The sequence below is a fragment of the Xenopus laevis genome, chromosome 4S (assembly GCF_017654675.1).
Source record: "Xenopus laevis strain J_2021 chromosome 4S, Xenopus_laevis_v10.1, whole genome shotgun sequence".
Lineage (NCBI taxonomy): Eukaryota > Metazoa > Chordata > Amphibia > Anura > Pipidae > Xenopus > Xenopus laevis.
The window spans coordinates 92,792,489-92,811,615 of NC_054378.1; the positions used below are offsets into that span (position 1 = coordinate 92,792,489).

The following is a 19,127-nucleotide window of genomic DNA, read 5'->3' on the forward strand; positions in this document are numbered from 1 at the left end:
TCCTGACGAGATGGCAATCAGACTAGTCCCTGGCAATCGGACTAGTCCCTGGAGCACTTGTACTATGAGCTATCTTCTATAACCCTGTATTCCTTCACTTGCTAAAAAGCCATAGTAGGTTAGGTTGAAAAAAAGGCACAAATCCATCATGTTCAACCTTTTAAGTCAATATAAAACCTGCTAGTTGATCCAGAGGAAGGGAAAAAAAACCATTTGAAACCTCTCCAATTTTCCTTATAGGAGGAAAAATACCTTCCTGACGAGATGGCAATCGGACTAGTCCCTGGCAATCGGACTAGTCCCTGGAGCACCTTGTACTATGAGCTATCTTCTATAACCCTGTATTCCCTCACTTGCTAAAAAGCCATCCAACTCCTTATCTTATGTATCAGCTAATGCGACTGATTCAGGGAGAGAATCAGGCTGTCCTTTCTGATGCCTCACACAGGGCACATACCATTTTGTGCCCTGGCAGTGTCAGACTGTGGGGGGTCTTGGCCCACCGGAGCTACCACTTCAGGGCCCCCTGCACCAACCCAGGGCCCCCCAGCCCAGTCAATAATACCAGTGGGCCCCCAGCCAAAAATCATCTTGGGGCCCCGCAATTGCGCTCTCTACACTGTATCACAGCCCAAATTTTGTGTTCTTAAAGGAAAACTATACCCCCAAAACAATGTAGGTCTCTATTAAAAGACACTGAGTAAAACAGCTCATGTGTAAAACCCTGCTTCATCTAAATAAACCATTATCATCATAATATACTTTATTAGTAGTATGTGCCATTGGGTAATCATAAATAGAAAATGGCCATTTTAAAAAATAAGGGCCGCCCCCTGAGATCGTAAGATTCACTTTGCATACATACAAACCACATGTAAGGTCACATGAGCCAATTAACAGACAGAGTTCTGCCTTTTGCTTCCTCACTTCTTCCTGTTACAGTTAGAGTTGTAGTATTTCTGGTCAGGTGATCTCTGAGGCAGCACAGATAGAGTCACGAAATGGTGGTTCAAGGCAAGAGATGTAAAAGGGCAATATTTATGTAAATATATATTCCAGTTTGGTAAGATTCTTTAATATGTCATTCAATTTGATATAAACTATCTGTTGCTTAAGTATTCATTTTGGGGGTATAGTTTTCCTTTAAACTTACTTGTGGGCTGCTGCTGCTGCTGCTGTCTGAGGTGAGTTTCTGTACTTGCCTTATTGCAGCAGCACCCTTGGAGAGAATTCCACATCTTCACAGCTCTCACTGTAAAAAAAACCCCTTCAGAATATTTAGCCGGAACCTCCTTTCTTCTAATCTGATCTTTCAAGAAAACAGGACATTGAAAAACATCTGAGACTATATGGGTATGTAAATCTGTGCCACAAAAAGAACAAGGTATGCAATAGATAACGTGAATAATGAATAAAGTTGACAATTTGTTTTTCTGTTTTGCTTTTGAGCATATCTGAATATGCAAATTAGAGGTTGGTAACCTCTTGTGTGGGATACAACACCCCTACATGAAATTCATCTGTTTGAAACTGTAATATTTCTCACTCAGTAGTCTTTACATGGCTTTACAAAGTGACAGACATAAGTAGTATTCACAAACTATATCACACTAGCAGCACATGCTAAACCCACCACTAAAATGGTTTGTTCTCAGAAACCACATTGATTTAGTTAAATTAGATGTTCAACATTTTGATATCAATACAGTTTGATCCAACCCTCCATTATGGATGAACCAACATCCACGTCAAGAGGATCGATAAGACTTTTCCAAAATTTTTTATTTTCCACAAAGAAAATATATTAACATTTCCGAGCATCTACAGGTAATAGGAGACCAAGACACATTCTAATATACTGAATAGAAATACATTGAAAGAGAGAACTAAGTGGGGATAGCAATAAGACTTTGAGAAAAAATTAGAAGTCAAACAACGGTGCAAATATTCCACATTGCTGTGTATAAATAAGCTATCCTTAAATGCCTACATAGGAAATGTGGTAATGTTAATGGGGCAAAATTCTACTGTCTTGCACAAAGCTCTGATCCCATCCAGCCTCAAGCCAACAGAACAACTGTGGGATGTTCTGGCATGCTGGCTGAAATCAGTAGTGAATTAATAATGGCTTCAGCCAAGGGCTGTACTCCTTCCATTGATACAACTATTTCTTTGTGTCTATGGCCATCTTTACACTTATTGTAATCTGCCAATGACTGGGAGCCAAGCCTGATACCAAACATTAGCTCTTTTGGCTGAATGGCAGCACATTTTGCAACATCTAGTGAAATGGTTGTCAGGTTGGTTCAAGCTCCCTGTGGTGGTGACAGTCTTGTCCCCCTCAACTTATAACAAGGTTAGAGATAACTGAATGCATTGATAAATAAGCATCTATGACATGAAATAACTATTTACCAAAAAAATTAACCTAAATTACTGAACTTTCAGAGGTATGTAGGAGAGCAAATAGACACATTCCCCATTTCCTAACCTAAATGTCTCAAGACACTAACTCAGAATTTTTATAATTCAGGGGCGTCAAGCCTTGGAGACACCCCAATCACGCCCCCAGCTCTGTTCAATGCAACTTGTTTTTGTTAAAGAGGTGGTTCACATTTAAAGGAGAAGCAAACCCTAAAGTTAAAAAACCTTACCCCCCTACCCTTCATAGACCCCCCTCCCTCCAGCCTAGCTGCTACCCGGGGCAAATGCCCCTAAGTCTTTACTTACCCCTCTGTGCAGATTCTGTCCAGCGGAGTTCACGGGTGTCATCTTGTTCTCTTCGGTAATCTTTGGGATGTAAGTGCGGTATCGGTGCATGCGCAGTTGGAGCAATTTTCTATTTCGTGACAACTGCGCATGTGGCGAAATTCACTGGAATTTCCGAAGCACCAGGAGAAGACCCGAAGATTACTGAAAGAAGCTGAAGATGGCGCCCATGAACTCCACTGGACAAAATCTGCACCGAGGGGTAAGTAAAGACTTTTCCCAAGGGTTGCAGCTAGGCTGGGGGGGAGGGGGTCTATGTAGTCTAGGGTTGTAGGGGTTTTTTAACGTTATAGTTTGCTTCTCCTTTAAGTTAACTTTTAGCATGTTATAGAATGGCTAATTCTAAGCAGCTTTTCAAATGGCCTTCATTTTTTCCTGTTACTGTTTTTTTTTAATTATTTGCCTTCTACTTCTGACTCTTCTTCTGACACTTTCCAGCTTTCAAATGGGGGTCACTGACCCCATCTAAGAAGCATATGCTCTGTAAGGCTACACATGTATTGTTATTGGTACTTTTTATTACCCATCTTTCTATTCAGGCCTCTCCTATTCCAGTCTCTTATTTAAACCAATGCAGGGTAATTTGGAAACTAGCAACCAGATTGCTGAAACTTCAAACATGAGAGCTGCTGAATAACAACCAAATAATTCAAAAAACACAAATAATAAAAAAAGGAAAGGCAATTGCAAATTGTCTCAATATCTCTCCTACATTCTACTAAAAGTTAAAGATGAACAACCCCTTTAATGTGGGTGCAGATTACAGGGAGCAGGTGAGTGTTGACCTGTGAAGTGGGTGCAAAACAGGGTGACGGGTTGTCAGTGTCTCATCCCCACAATCTGGGAAACCCTAATATAGTACAAGGCCACCCAGAAGAGTCCAGGCTCTGTAGCAGCAAAGGGAACATCAATGTCATATTAAAGAAACAGTTCAGTGTGAAAATAAAAACTGTGTAAATAGATAGGCTGTGCAAAATAAAAAAAAAGTTTCTAATATAGTTAGTTAGCCAAAAATGTAATATATAAAGGCTGGAGTGAACAGACGTCTAATAAAACAGCCAGAATCCAACTTCCTGCTTTTCAGCTCTATAACTCTGAGTTAGTCAGCGACTTGAAGGGGGGCCACATGGTACATTTCTGTTCAGTGAGTTTGTAATTGATCCTCAGCATTCAGCTCAGATTCAAAAGCAACAGATATGACCCACGTGGCCCCACCTCAAGTCTCTGATTGGTTACTGCCTGGTAGCCAGGGTAACCAGAGCTGAAAAGCAGGAAGTAGTGATCTGACTGACATGTTATACATCAAATCACTCCAGCCTTTCTACATTACATTTTTGGCTAACTAACTATATTAGAAACATTTTTTATTTTGCACAGCCTATCTATTTACCCAGTTTTTATTTTTACACTGAACAATTCCTTTAAAGCCCTGGCTTTACCACTGAGAATAGTACTGGTTCATAGAAAAAAAACGTATTAGTTTGTGACTACACAGCTTATTTCTGGGGGAAAAACACAAAAACCGAGCAGTTGAAAACCTGCTGCTTAGCTACAACTTCCAGCCTAAAGCTAGCCCTGCCCCCGGATTTCCGGTTCACGTCACGTGCTTGACGTCACACACGGGGGTGAAGCAATGATTGGCTAATGTGTGCGTGTCCATGCCAGCGCGTCATCCAGTTGCAGAAAGCCGGAACAAGCTTAGTGCCAGCTGAGGTATCTGCCTACTGAGCAGTCTCAGGGGTTAACATCTGCCGGCGCGGTACAGGAGTTGACAGGCCTTGGCATCGCTTTCCTATTGTGGCTTTCTAGGATGTATTTACTTCGTCTGTAGGAGGCTTCCTTAGTCCTCCCGTGCTTGGTATGGGCTGCCCAGTAGTAGAGCCCCGCCGCTGGGGTGACATGTGGCTGGTGGTGGCCTTCTGTCTGCTGGGACAGGGACATGCTGCTGTGACCAAGGAGGAGAAGGCTCATTTACGGTAATTAATAGATATGTCATTTGTCTCTCCATCTGCTGCACAGCTCTTACTCTCACCTGGTAACATTGGGGAGAGCATGTTGGGAATTGTAGTTGAGCGAGAGTGTTGTATTGTTCATTTCCTTGCTCCAGCCTCGTGTGGAATTGCTACAAGTCCCCTCAGCTGCCAGGGTTGCTGGGAGTGGTAGAACAATAGCTGCAGGGGGATAAAGGGTCTTATGCTCATGTCAGGTCCCTGCTGTCAGTGTAAATCAATGTATCACTTGTCATTGCATGTGCCCTTTAATCTGGCTCCTGGCCACATACACATCAGATCTCAGGGTTATAAAGCCCCCAGGTTGAATTATGTGACAGTCTTCGTTCAGTGCATCTCTCAGCTTTTAACTTTTGCATTCTGAGGTGACATTTCCCTTTTCCATCTTTCCGCTTCACCAAATTCAAATGATTTATCAAAATGTGAAGTTAGAGATTGCCTCAGTCTTCTACAATGAAATTCCGCCACTCTCCATTCATTTCTACGGGATTTTGAAAGTCGTATTTATCAAAGGATAAAGTTTCACCCACTGATAAATACGAACGAATTTCACTTTTTGATAAATCTACCCCCATGTTTTTTAACATTTCTATAATACGATGTTTCTCCCTTCTCTCTTTTAAACTGCGGCTGTTTGGGTTTAGAAGACTTTCCGCATAATTATACCCAAATCTTCCTCTGGATTGCTTTTTTTTTTAATATATGAATTTATATTTTTGCAGTCATTACTTTTCTTGTATTGTCAGTAATTACCACTCTTAAGGCAGAAGTAAACCAATGTGTTGGACACCCCTCAGTGATGCTAATCTCTAATCTGCTATTTTGGCCCAGCACTCCTCTTTCACTGTCCCAGGGTTCCTTCTTTTATGCACAACCTCACCATCTTCATCATCTTTGCTAGACATCCCTTGCTCCTGCTGGAGCTGGGCACATGCAAAGTACTGAAATCAGCTTAGATCTGCTGTTTTGTGCATGTGCTTCCCAGGGCAGAGCAAGGAATGCATGGGAGTGCAGAAATAAGATGGCAGTGCCTTACAGGAAAGTGATCCAGGCAGATGCTCTTATCTGAAAATAAATACGTATACTGACCTGAGAAACTTTCTTCTGAGCGACACATCGTCATCTTCTCCAGACTAACAGGTTAGCTATTAGAATTACTGAAGGGTAATGTCTAATAAATTGCCCCCCAGTCCTTTGTGTGTGTGTGTCCTCCTCCAGGTGCTCAATTGACAGTGTCCCCACTGTAGGTACATATAACTCAGACAGGCAGACGGCACTTCTGGAATGTGTTTTTTTTTAGGGTTGCTGCTGCTGTTAGACACCTAGCGCGTTTCGGGAATGTATCCCTTAGTCATAGGCTAAGGGATACATTCCCAAAACGCGTTAGGTGTATCACTAAGGAATACATTCCCGAAACGCGTTAGGTGTCTAACAGCAGCAACCCTAATAAACCACATTCCAGAAGGGCCGTCTGCCTGTCCCTAGTCACGTTCCTAGGTTTTTACCCCCCAGCGACTCATTACTGCTCACAGTAGCACAGATTATCGTATACAGTTAAAGTAAAAATGAAGTGCTAAATGTAAAAGACTAATGAAGGAACTTTGCTGCCCCATCAGGCTTTCAATCAAAATGATTAACTGTTACATGTTCTTTAAAGGGACATCACCTTCCATTGCATTGTGGGTTATGTAGTTCCTGCATGCTGTCTGTAAGCTGTGGAGAAATTGTTACAATTTGTAACATCAGTGTTTAGTCCCTCCTTCCCTGCCAGGATTTCAAATGATGCAGAAATAGAAGAACTGTTAAACAGCTGGATTTCAGCATTTTTTCATACTTTTTGAAGAAACAGGTAACTGTGATGGGGGGTATATTAGGGGTTTCTGTGTTATGTGGGCCTCTTTTATCAAATTTAGGTTTGGAAGCCGGTGTTCCCCTTTAAAGGAAAACTATACCCCCCAAACAATGTAGGTCTCTATTAAAAGATACTGAGTAAAACAGCTCATGTGTAAAACCCTGCTTCATGTAAATGAACCATTATCATAATAATATACTTTTTTAGTAGTATGTGCCATTGGGTAATCATAAATAGAAAATTGCCATTTTAAAAAATAAGGGCCGCCCCCTGAGATCGTAAGATTCACTGTGCACACATACAAACCACATGTAAGGTCACATGAGCCAATTAACAGCCAGAGTTCTGCCTTTTGCTTCCTCACTTCTTCCTGTTACAGTTAGTGTTGTAGTATTTCTGGTCAGGTGATCTCTGAGGCAGCACAGATACAGTCACGAAATGGTGGTTCAAGGCAAGAGATGTAAAAGGCAAATATTTATGTAAATATATATTCCAGTTTGGTAAGATTCTTTAATATGTCATTCAATTTGATATAAACTATCTGTTGCTTAAGTATTCATTTTGGGGGTATAGTTTTCCTTTAATGAAACTCAGGGGTTTTGCTCAGCAGGGAAAAAGATAAGACATTTATTGTTTTAGAATGGTTTACTGGGTCGGAGACCCACCCTTCCCAGAGCAGCTTTAGAAGGTAAAAAAATACCCTTTACACTAAACAATTAGAAACATGGGCACACATAGAACATGGAAAATAATTGGAAAAATACTTTATTTCTGGTGAACTATCTGAAACCAACTGAACTGAAAAAAGTGTTGGAAGGTGAACAACCCCTTTAATTAGAATCTCTGCAGCCCTTGCGTGCTTTCTTTACAAGATTTATGTCAACACTTTATCCATGTCCCCTATTTCCGTAAATGATTAAACATTTGACTTGTAGGTGTATGCAGCATACACAGGTGTTGTGTAACATGTTTGACTGCTGGCCAGTTCACATTTTCCTGACAAGCAACAGCACTTTTTTTGGCCCTGCATCAGTTTGTGCTAGTTCTGGAGAAATGTACAGTTGTGAATGATAGCAGTCCAACATGATCAATCACTGTTTTTGGTAGAAAATACATTTCTACATGGCCAATAATTTACTAGTAGGCGTTGAAAAGTTATAGAATGAACAGACATGCCATACATGCCACTGATTCTGTGTAGTTGAATTATTAACTGAGGCTTGTTCAAAATAATAGCAGTGTGAAGTTCAATTAGTGAGGTCATTCATTCTGTAAAAAAAACAGGTGTCGATTGCAGCCCTTATTTAAGGAAGGCAGCAAGTATTGTGCATGCTGGTAATAGTGTGTTTCTCTCTGAAAATCTGAGTAAAATGGGTTGTTCCAGACATTGTTCAGAAGAACAGCACACTTTGATTAAAAAGTTGATTGGAGAGGGGAAAACATAAAAAAGAAGTGCAGAAAATGATAGGCTGCTCAGCTAAAATGATCTCAAATGCTTTAAAATGGAAACAAAGATGTGGAAGAAAACGGAAAACTACCATTCAAATTGATAGAAGAATAGGCAAAATGGCAAAGCCTGTGCCAATGATCAGCCTCAGGAAGATCAAAGAAGGTATAAAGTTACCTGTAAGTACTGTTACAATTAGAAGATGCCTATGTGAAGCCAAGATATCGGCAGGATGACCCCCAAAAACTAAATTCAAGTCACAGTACACTGTGAAGCAAGGTGGCATACACATCATAATATGGGGATGTTTCTTTTCACTATTATTCTGAACACAACTGTACATATGAAATTTGAATAGAGGAGATTAAGAGCAGCCAACAAAACGTAACATGTGCCATTACCCATCATTTTACACAATGTATATCCACTTTTCTCCTTGCAAAGTTCTGCTTTGTTACTGGTGTCAAGTGGTCAAGCCACTATAACTGTAATGGATAAGGCACAATTCACTTATTTTCATCACTGCCCAACATGATGTGCCTCACACTTAAAACCTATATATTGTCACAGAATCCTGCAAAGTTCTGGAGTTGGCAAAGACGTGCATACCACAATATTATTCTGCAAATTATTGTTGACCTCAAATAGCTAATATGGCAGCCGCAAGCTTGTTCCACACTGTGTAAAGGAACATGTTTGTCCTGAAGATAGACATAAGGGCCAGGAGCAGTGAAACAGGGTATTAAAAGGGTTGCTCCTCTTCAAACACTTTTTTCAGTTCAGTTGATGTCAGATTGTTCACCAGAAATAAAGAATTTTTCCATTTACTTTATATTTTTGACAGTTTTCATAACATTGAAGTGTTAAGTTTAATGTTTTACATTCTAAAGCAGCTCTTTTCCACAGATACTGCTGAGAAATGTATCAACTAAATGTAGCAAATTGTAACAGTTCAGATGCTCCTGGATTAGTGACGTGCGGGCCCACCTCGCACTCCTCTTTCCGGGTTGCGGGCATGTGCGGGTTGAGCTCTTCTGACTGCTCTCCCTGCCCTCAACCCTACAAATGCCATCTTCCGACTTCCTGGTTGAACTTTTATAGACGCGCGCCTGTGCACCCCATCCCTTTTTGTGACGTCATCATCGGAGCAGGTCGTTGTGGGTCAATATAAGGAGCCCGGCAGTCTGGCTCGGGATGGGCGCTGGTGGAGGGCGGGTTGCGGGCAGGTGCGGGTCAGGAAAATCCCGACCCGCACATCACTATCCTGGATCACTGAGCTGCCAGACTGAAACACTAAAGACACAAACATTTTAATTTTAAACTTCAAATTTTGCAAAACGATAAAAAATAAAAGATGGAAAGCAATTGAAAAAATTATTTGTTTATCTTGAACAATTTTAAGACAACTGAACTGAAAAAAAGTGTTTGGAAGGTGAACAGAATAACCCCTTTAAGGGTATTTTGACCACTGAGGTTCTTCATGGTAACACCACACTGCTCCATTGCCACATGTGTTGGTCACTGCAATTTGCTTCTTTGTGGTACAAGTAGATCAGGACCAGCAGAGACAGGGAGAAACTCTTTATCTGCAGTTACATGGAAACTTGTCAAACAGACCCCTTGTTTTGTGGGACAGAATTTATTTGAGTACATTTCTGCACTTATTTAGTACGTGAATGACGTGGTCATCTTGTTGATGTTTTATATGAAATTAGTTGAGAAGACCCTGGTCCACTAAGAACCCCTAGAATGGTGGTTTGTCAGTCAGGTGTGTACATATGGTGACTTGGTAACCCAGGCCAAGAAATTACACCTTTGTCTTCAAAGGGAGCTTTTTGCATACTTCCCAACTTTCACTTTTAAAGAGGTAAGCCAAATGAGGAATCTATAGGTGTTTAGGTGGTCTGCTTGGGCCGACATTGGGTCCTCTGACAAGTCTGCAGATGCCTCATTGTGACCCCATTGTTGGCCTAGGGGCCCAATGAACAGTTCTGCAAAGCACCAAGGTGGGAAGCCGCTTGTATTACACGTGTATTACATTGTGTAGCAATTGAATGTGAATATATGTTCCCAACTTTAGGCTCTAGCCCCCTAATAAAAGGCCCAAATTTGCCCAGGTGCAGGAACTCAAAAGTGTAGTTTGCTTTTAAATGGGTGACCAGGAAAGGCTACCTGCTGATTGGTTGTTATAGGTGATAAGAACTTTGCACATTACATTGCAGAACCACATACATATATGAAGGCAAACTAACAGGCAGAATATTGCTCTATATTGCAAATTGCACAGTGATTGATGATCTATGTCTTAAAATTACTCTACTCTCCCTGGTAAATAAGCAAGCCAGTCCTGCTGGGCACTGGGAAAGGATGAGGAAAGTTGGGGAGCTGTGAGTTAAACTGCAATACAGCTTGTCCTATGTGGTCATTTCACGAAGTTCTATGAAGTACTGTATATAGGATGCTTCATTATTATTCTAATCCTTTTTATGCCTTTACTTCCAAAATTTGAGGAGCTGTGATACAAAGGTTACACTGCAGAAATGAAACAAAAAAAATCCATAACATATAGTTACTTTATTTGTAGTAATTGTAGTGCCACGTATGGTGTTCATCCTCTTTAACTGAAGTCTTCCTGAATTGCTATTGATTGTGTGTCTGTTCATTTTAAGGGCAAGATAACATTATTTAGTTTTATGGCAGATTTTCTTTCTAAACACACAGAATGAAATGACCCCAAACTAGTTTCATGTTTTTCTTTTGTTTATCCAACAAAATTTGATGCACAGAAGTATACAATATTTTAGGTGTGTCCATCATATAAGACGATTGACGATATCGAGAGTACAAGTAGCACAGTTATGTGCGTGTTATAAATCTGCATCTGTTATTCTTTAACTATATTGCCTGAGCTTGTGAAGTTATAGTTTGTAGTTTGGATGGGTCTGCACACTGTTCCTTGTAAATGAGCTCCCTCCGTTGTTGTTTACACTTTGTTTGTATGTTAAACATATTTGAACAATGACACAAAACCAGTTATGTATTCATGTTCATCTAAGTGGTGGGTTATGGAGTGAAATTGGAAAAGCAAATAAAATGAATGCAAGGCATGCTAAAACTCAGCTAGCTTAGCAAATACTGTATTCTGATGTACACATTATTCTCTTACCGTTTATTTTGTCAGAAAATTCTGGCCATGACTGTTTCTTACTGCTTCTGGCAGATGTCGGGTGATGCACCATATACCTATTTTAGGAATTCATCTTTCAGGATAGATTTGGCCAAATCGGAACTGCATCTTCATATGCAAATTAGGGAATGGAGGAAGAGAAGAAAGATAGTTTTCTTGTCACCTTATTACGTGATTTAAAGTCCCTTTCTTGTCACCTTATTACGTGATTTAAAGTCCCTACTTTATCATTACATATTGTGGAAAGACGTGAAGGTAAAATAATTTTTAACGATAAATGGTGTCTGTCTGCATTTTTATGCAATTTTCTGCTGACTGGTGAGTGGCAGGTTCACATGAATCAATGTGTAAAAGAAACGGATCCGCACACACACCGATTAGTGCAGTAGGGGAATATCCCCATTTATTCAGCCACCAAACATCAATGTTTCGGGGGGGAACACCCACCCTTCATCAGGATACAATTATTTGTGCAGTCACCCATTTAAACCCAACTTCCCACGCCTTCTTTTCCCATCATGCAGTTTGCAACAAAAATTAACCCTTATGTGGGATACAGGAAATCCGACCTATATGTATCCCACATAAGGGTTAATTTTTGTGGCAAACTGCATGATGGGAAAAGAAGGCGTGGGAAGTTGGGTTTAAATGGGTGACTGCTCAAATAATTGTATCCTGATGAAGGGTGGGTGTTCCCCCCCCCCCCGAAACATTGATGTTTGGTGGCTGAATAAAAGGGGATATTCCCCGACTGCACAAATCGGTGCGTGTGCGGATCCGTTTCTTTTACACATTGGTTGCTAAGGGACCTGGTTGGGTCAACGGAAGGAACGCACCACCAGCTTGCAGGATTGGTGAACTACAGGTGTGCGGTAGGAGAATTACATTGTAATTAAGGTTCACGTGAATCACATGAGGCTGGCCTTATTGTAATTGGCTTATAGAAAAAATTACTTGTGAGCAAGGAATGTCTTGATTCTTTGTGAGTATCTTCACAATTCACGTGTAACTGATTTAGTATGTATGAGTATCTAAGGGGCCTGTTGCACAAGTTTAGTAATTTATTTACCCGAAGCAGTGCTTGCTGAAATAAACATAATCATGAAGTGATACCCTGACTGTTTGTATTCAAAAGGATGCTTGTACTGTAAGTGACATGAACTTTAGAAGTCTTCTGAACCTGGGATTTTAGCTAAAGTAATACAGAAATATGCATTTTTAGGCAATAATTATCCATGTAATTGCTACAGTGGAAAGCTCTGTGTGCCTCAGACGTTTAAAAGGGGAAATTTTAATATAAAATGCATCTTGTGAAAATAAGAAACTTTGTAAATCTAATCAGTTAAACATCTTGTGCCATTTTGTAATTAAACTAATTGTTCTTCATTGTCACCTTGCACCAGTCTGCCTCTCTGAAGACAGCTCTAATACGTCTTCTGTTGCAAGGGAACACACACCAATGTTTTTGGCCTATCCAATCAAAATCTGACTTCAACTCCTTCCTGAAGGGAGACAGATTGCTGAGTACAAGATAGTGATGAGTAACTTAATTAGAAATGTTACAGAATTGTTAAATGATTATACAAGAGTTTAAAAAAAAATGTCTTTCCACCACATAAGGGTTATTTTACATTTTAATTTTTATGATCGTTCCCTGACCAGTCTAAAAGAATGTGCTAAGGTTCCTTGTACACAGCTCAATATACAGAACAAACCTAATCTGAAGGCATTCTTGTAACATTCCTACAGCAATATTTACTGTACCAAGACTACATAATTCTCATTTCATTTACACTTCCTTTTACTTTTTTAGAAATCTTCCACCCCCCCCCTCCTGTTGCCTGACAAGTTTATCCCTTGCAGCAACAGATGGCTGGAATGTGCAAACAGTTTTTATCTTCATTTCATTTTTAGTAGCTGTGTCACTGCATCCAGGGCCCCTTCCAACTGATATACCACTTGCTGTGTTAGGTGTATGAAATGTATAGCTATTGTTACCTTCCCTTTCTTCTAGTGGTTGACCATTCATTTATAAAATTTTTAGGAAGCATGATATTTATTTGGAAAACATCTGTATTCAATAAAGGCTTTTTTTGGGTCAGTTTGTGGAGGTGGTTTTCCCATTCATCTGAATTGGAGCCTTGAAATACATATATTGTACTCTTGTTGAATATATAGTGAATAAAGTACCCCCTCTTGTAAAATATAAGGATATTATAAGTTACCGAGGAGTTTCATGAACATATAAAAAGGCCGAAGGCAACTGGGGGTACTTTATTTATTATAATACACAAGCTTCAGTGAGTCATGTGACAGAAATGACATCAGAACTCTCCGTTTATAACTGATGACATCAGAACTCATCGTTTATAAGGATATAACTTACAGGATATTCATGGCTCTTGTGTATTCTAACTCTATATACTTCCTCTTTAAAGGGGCCCTCCATTCAAAAAGTTATTTGCATTATGTAAGAACACGTAATTTTAAGCAGCTTTCCCAGATAAATTAATTAAACAGTGGTTTTAAAGTTATTTGTAAATGTAATTTTTTGCTGTTTATATTCTGCTGAAACAATGTAACAGAGGGCAGCTGATAATCAGACGTGGAAGAGAACGGACTACTGCTACATTGTTTCATTATTTTCTTTCAATATGTGAAAATATATTTTGTAGGGATGCACCGAACGCACGAATTTTGGAATTTGTATTTTCGTCAAAGATTTGGCCAAATCCTAATTTGCATATGCAAATCAGGGGGGAAGAGAGAACCGTGAGCTGTGCCGGAAAAGTTGTGTGATTTTTAAGGATTCGGTTTAGCCAGGCAGCTGAATCCAAGTCCTGCTGAAATAGGCAGAAATCTGTCCGAATACCGAACTAACTACTATATTAAGTGGTTGGCATTCCCTTTATGCTAGAGTGTTTGCTTTTCTTTCTTTCTTTACATCTTTTCCATCAGCATTTTTAATCTGCTTTAATTGCTGTTGATTCCCTGAGATGTCAGCATTTCAACTGAGCTATAAGGTTTATCTACAGCAGTAGGTTTGGTATGCCTGATTTAATAAATGAACTGTAATAAATAAATATACATTCTCTAGTTTTATATATATATATATTTATTATTTTTTTCTTTCTGCAGGATTCAAGTGCTGGAGATGTTCGATCATGCATATGGAAGTTATATGGTTTGTAAACATGCCTACTTTTAGTTGTAGAGGAATATTTTCACATGGTCATATTTTAGGGGGGTGGGATTAGTAACTCCGGGTATTGGAATTCTAGTAGCAGGATATCCACATGAAAGACAGTAAGGCATCTGTTATTGAACTGCAGCAGCCATGCTAACCTTCTTTGCTATCTTATGTTCAACTGAATTCTCAGCCCATAAGATTTCCACACTGTCTCCTGTTCCCCAGTTCTTAATGCATAAATTTTTTAAGTAAAACTAGCAATACCAAAACATTACAATATTGAAATATAATGTACTGATACACTGGTAAAAAAGTGTGTGTTAGTTTCAGAAACTACAGTTTGCACAAATAAATGACTATGTAGCCATGGGGGCAGCCATTTAAGCTGATAATGGCAAAAAGCACATGTCTACACAGCAAATAATACAAATAAAACCTTAAATGAGCAAATGGTCATTTGATATTTCTCTTTTCCTTTCTAAGACTTTTTATTTTTCTATCCCCATTAAGCCTCTTTCTGTCACTTAAATACACCCAATAGCTCCCTGTATCTTCCCCTACACCCACATACCTGTTATAGGACCTTTACTGTCTTGTTTCTTATATGGAGTTCTTATATAAATCCCAGTAAAATAACATTTTAGATGTATAAAGTAGCCCTTTGATAAATTTGTGACTACTGGACCCTGTATCAGCCTTTGCTGTATGGGTTATGCTGTTTGTGAAGCTTTGTATTATATCCACAGGACACATTTTCATGTAACATTCTGTGTCTCCCAACTAGCAACACGCTTACCCAGCTGATGAACTCATGCCTTTAACCTGCCGTGGAAGGATACGTGGCCAGGAACCAAGCAGAGGGGATGTTGATGACGCTTTGGGAAAGTAAGCTGTAAAAATCTGTTTGTAGAGTTTTAGCTTATGTTTACAGCCGTAAAAGTTCTCTTCTTTATCCAATCTGGTTTGTTCTGCACTGGCTGTTTCTTCTACATATTTCTGTATAAATTTCCACTGCTCTGTAAAGGTTGTGCATTAACTACTTGTGCAAAAGCACAGAAACCTCACTTTATTGGGCAAGTAGTATACATGATCTTGTTGATATTTCAGGGGCAGCGTGTTTAAGGTTTTGCATAAATTCACAATAAACTGATACCTAAAGGCAAAATACCTAAAATGGCAACCTCCTGTCTAAGCAAACAGAATCACTGGCACACGTGGCAATTCAGGTGCCGGGTTACCCCGTGCTCTTTATTGTGCGGACGTGCAACGTTTCGGGGTGACAACCCTTTATCAAGCATGCTTGATAAAGGGGTTGTCACCCCGAAACGTTGCACGTCCGCACAATAAAGAGCACGGGGTAACCCGGCACCTGAATTGCCACGTGTGCCAGTGATTCTGTTTGCTTAGTACGTATTCCTGGGGGTTGCCGTGCCCTCTACACTGTGCACCGGGCTCAAACTATCAAACTGTGAGGAGAGTGTGCGCTGCTTCATCCAAGTTCCTGCAAACCTCCTGTCTAATACATTGCTATTTTTTTTTCTCCAGGCCAGTGATTTTGCACTGGCCTGTGGAAGAAATGGTCTCGGCACCACTCTAGCAGTTTACTTCCCTTTCCACAGCATTCCAAACATCCTTTGCACAAATTTCACTTCTGGTGTAAACTATGATTTCTCTGAATTTTTTTTCATTTTCCAGATTTTCGTTAACGTTAATTGACACATTGGACACTCTTGTGGTAGGTATATCTATATTCTGACATAGGAATCTCTTCAAGTTTATTGTTTTGATATTAAATGAATTCCTGCTTTATTTCTCCTTTGTGAGTCATGACAACTCCATCTGTCTTTTACGCCATGGTATCCTGTTCATGCATACGGATTTATACAAAAGTCAGTTCAGCCCACTAGTACTGGAAATCACTCAGGCAACAAAACAAACTAGATCTCCTACTTGTGCCATTGCCCTAAAAAAGGATAGTTTAGCCTAGCAAAAGAATGGCATTTACATTTCCAAACTGATAAGCAACAGGTAACAGAAGTCAAATGCAAATATAAAAAAATTTACAGATTGCCATAGAATTCTATTGTCTATATGAGTCTAAAGGTACATTTTAAGATGAACTCGCTTTTAATGCCAGTTATTTGTTTACAGCACACAGATATTTATACTTCTTGTTGATTTAATGTGAGCAGCTGAATATGTTGGTGTCCAGTTCTATGCCCACATTATTTGTTGTGCCATGCCATTGCTGATGTGCCATAGTGTTTGAGGATCTCGTGCTGATTTGCTAAGGGCTCCCACCCATTTCTGGCATCTATTGGTTATCTTCCTTTTTGGATATCTAGAGTGCTCCCTGTTCACTGGAATAATGAACCCATAGCAGCCATATAGAAATTTAAAGTCCAAGCCTGATAGCTGCAGAATAAAAATATAAATAGTTACGAAAAATTGGCAAATTTGTTCAATATCTTCCCATATGTGGCCAGCTAAAAAATAATGAACTGTAATTTTTTGTAGGTGTTGAACAAAACCAAGGAGTTTGAAGATGCAGTCCAAAAAGTGATAACTGATGTCAATTTAGGCAATGATATAGTGGTGTCTGTCTTTGAGACAAATATCCGAGTCTTGGGGTAAGTGGTTACACATAAACACATATAAACTCAAAATTCTGAATTGGGGAGTGTAGAGTGATTTTCCACAGTTCTACTCCTATAATGTGACTGCCATTTGCAGTTCCTACAACGTTTTCTGCCAAGTAATATAACCATCCAAAGAAGAATGTGTTATTTCATTAACCATACTGAGCACTGTATATACCACCCCTGTAATGTATACATATTTGTAGGGAAGTAGGCAGAAAGTTTAGTTTTAACATGTTTGTGTACAGGACCTACTTAAAAACGAGTGCTTTTTTTATAAAAGCAGAGCTATCTAGACAGCATAGGTTTTTCAAGCAGCAATACGGGTACCAACTGGCACCAGTAATGGAGTCTGTTTAAACCAGTCCAGCTTTAGACAAGTTTTGCCTTCTAGTCACAATGTCCTGTTAAGAACTAGGGCCTCCTTCTAAAATAAAGAAAAACAAATAGAAGGTGGATTATGAGGCCAGTATGTTAAAAAATGCACAATGTATTACTTACATATAATTCTCTAAAACACTGGCCGGCCAGGAAACACAGTAAATAAAATATTAATAAATATGCATAAAAACAATTACTGATTCAATCCAGGTAGGTAATCACTTTTCCTGTGAGGAATGATATAGTAACTGTTCCTTGGTTGTGATGTATGCTTGTAGATTGATAAAAAAACATCTGTGAGTTGTAGTTCAGCAAGATAGAAAGGTTATTTCAATTGGAGATATAGATCAAAAAAATTTTTTTCCCATATGATAAAGCAGTGAAATATGCAGAGTGCTTATTTTAGTGGATTAACAGGCAGATAGATGAATGGCTATGGATAGAGAGCCAATTTTCTAGGAGCTTTGTTGGGGCGTCCTCCACTCCCTCCTCCTTGCCAGCTGTAAGAGCCCCCCAAAAATAATTGGATTGATCTCACCAGATTCTCTGTTGCGGTTTTTCCTTGAGGGCACAGCCGGGTTTGAACTCTCAGCAATCTCAAGCCACACTAGGGCTTTCTAGCAGTTCTCAAGCCCTAACTGCTTGAGAAAGCCCTAGTGTGACGAAACACATTGCAGTATATTTCAAACAACAAAAAAAACGTGAAAATCTGTACCTTGCCGGTACTTTGTGATCTGCTAGTTCGTGAAGAACGTGAAATCAGTGAAGCAGTGTAAAATCGTGAAAAAGATCCAGAGGTTGCGTTCCACTGTGAAACGCACGCACTATAACAGACTGAGCGCCATCTCGGTGAAATCGTGAAACAGGCTTGAGATTGCTAAGAGTTCCAACCCGGCTGTGCCCTCGAGGAAAAACCGGAACAGAGAATCTGGTGAGATCAATCCAATTAATTTTGGGGGGCTCTTACAGCTGCCAAGGAGCTTTTTTTTTTTTTTTGTCAATCTACAAGCATACGTCACAACCAAGGAACAGTTCCTATATCATTCTTAACAGGAAAAGGGAAAATTATTCTACTGATCAGGAATGCACACCTTCAATCCCCAAGGTCCTATTGAGGATAGAATTCAATATAAAGAAAAACAAATAGAAGGTGGATTATGAGGCCAGTATGTTAAAAAATGCACAATTTATTACTTACATATAATTCTCTAAAACACTGGCCGCCAGGAAACACAGTAAATAATTTATTAATAAATATGCATAAAAACAATGATTCAATCCAGGTGGGTAATCACTTTTTTTTCACAAGACCTCTATTTGCAATTGTTTGTATAGTGGCCTCCTTCTAAAATGTAAAATGTTTTGTTCTTTATTATTTCTAAATAAATAACATTGTGCTTGCTTGCAGTGGCCTCCTTGGTGGACACTCCGTTGCCATCATGCTGAAAGAAAATGGGGATCGTATGCAGTGGTACAATGATGAACTCTTGCACATGGCTAAGGAGCTTGGCTATAAGCTCCTTCCAGCGTTCAACACTACCAGTGGCCTTCCCTACCCCAGAGTATGTTACAGAATGTTTAGTTAATGTTATTGCCTGGTAAAATCATGTTATTTCCTGCTTCCCCAAGATCTTGGGGGCACAAGCTTACTGT

At 39.6% G+C, this 19,127-nt stretch overlaps 1 protein-coding gene across 2 annotated transcripts in view; it reads left to right on the forward strand.

Annotated features, from left to right (window-relative positions):
- The first annotated feature begins 4,366 nt into the window (after nucleotides 1-4,366).
- Nucleotides 4,367-19,127, forward strand: part of edem3.S (ER degradation enhancer, mannosidase alpha-like 3 S homeolog) — a 29,771-nt gene continuing 15,010 nt past the window's right edge. The window contains exons 1-6 of one of the 2 annotated variants that reach the window (XM_041561576.1): nucleotides 4,367-4,745; nucleotides 14,403-14,448; nucleotides 15,239-15,339; nucleotides 16,150-16,189; nucleotides 16,972-17,084; nucleotides 18,883-19,036. In XM_041561576.1, coding sequence (XP_041417510.1) covers nucleotides 4,630-4,745; nucleotides 14,403-14,448; nucleotides 15,239-15,339; nucleotides 16,150-16,189; nucleotides 16,972-17,084; nucleotides 18,883-19,036 — 570 coding nt within the window. In that variant the 5' untranslated portion in view covers nucleotides 4,367-4,629. The remainder of the gene's footprint in view (nucleotides 4,746-14,402; nucleotides 14,449-15,238; nucleotides 15,340-16,149; nucleotides 16,190-16,971; nucleotides 17,085-18,882; nucleotides 19,037-19,127) is intronic. The other variant, XM_018261111.2, reaches the window with a different exon arrangement.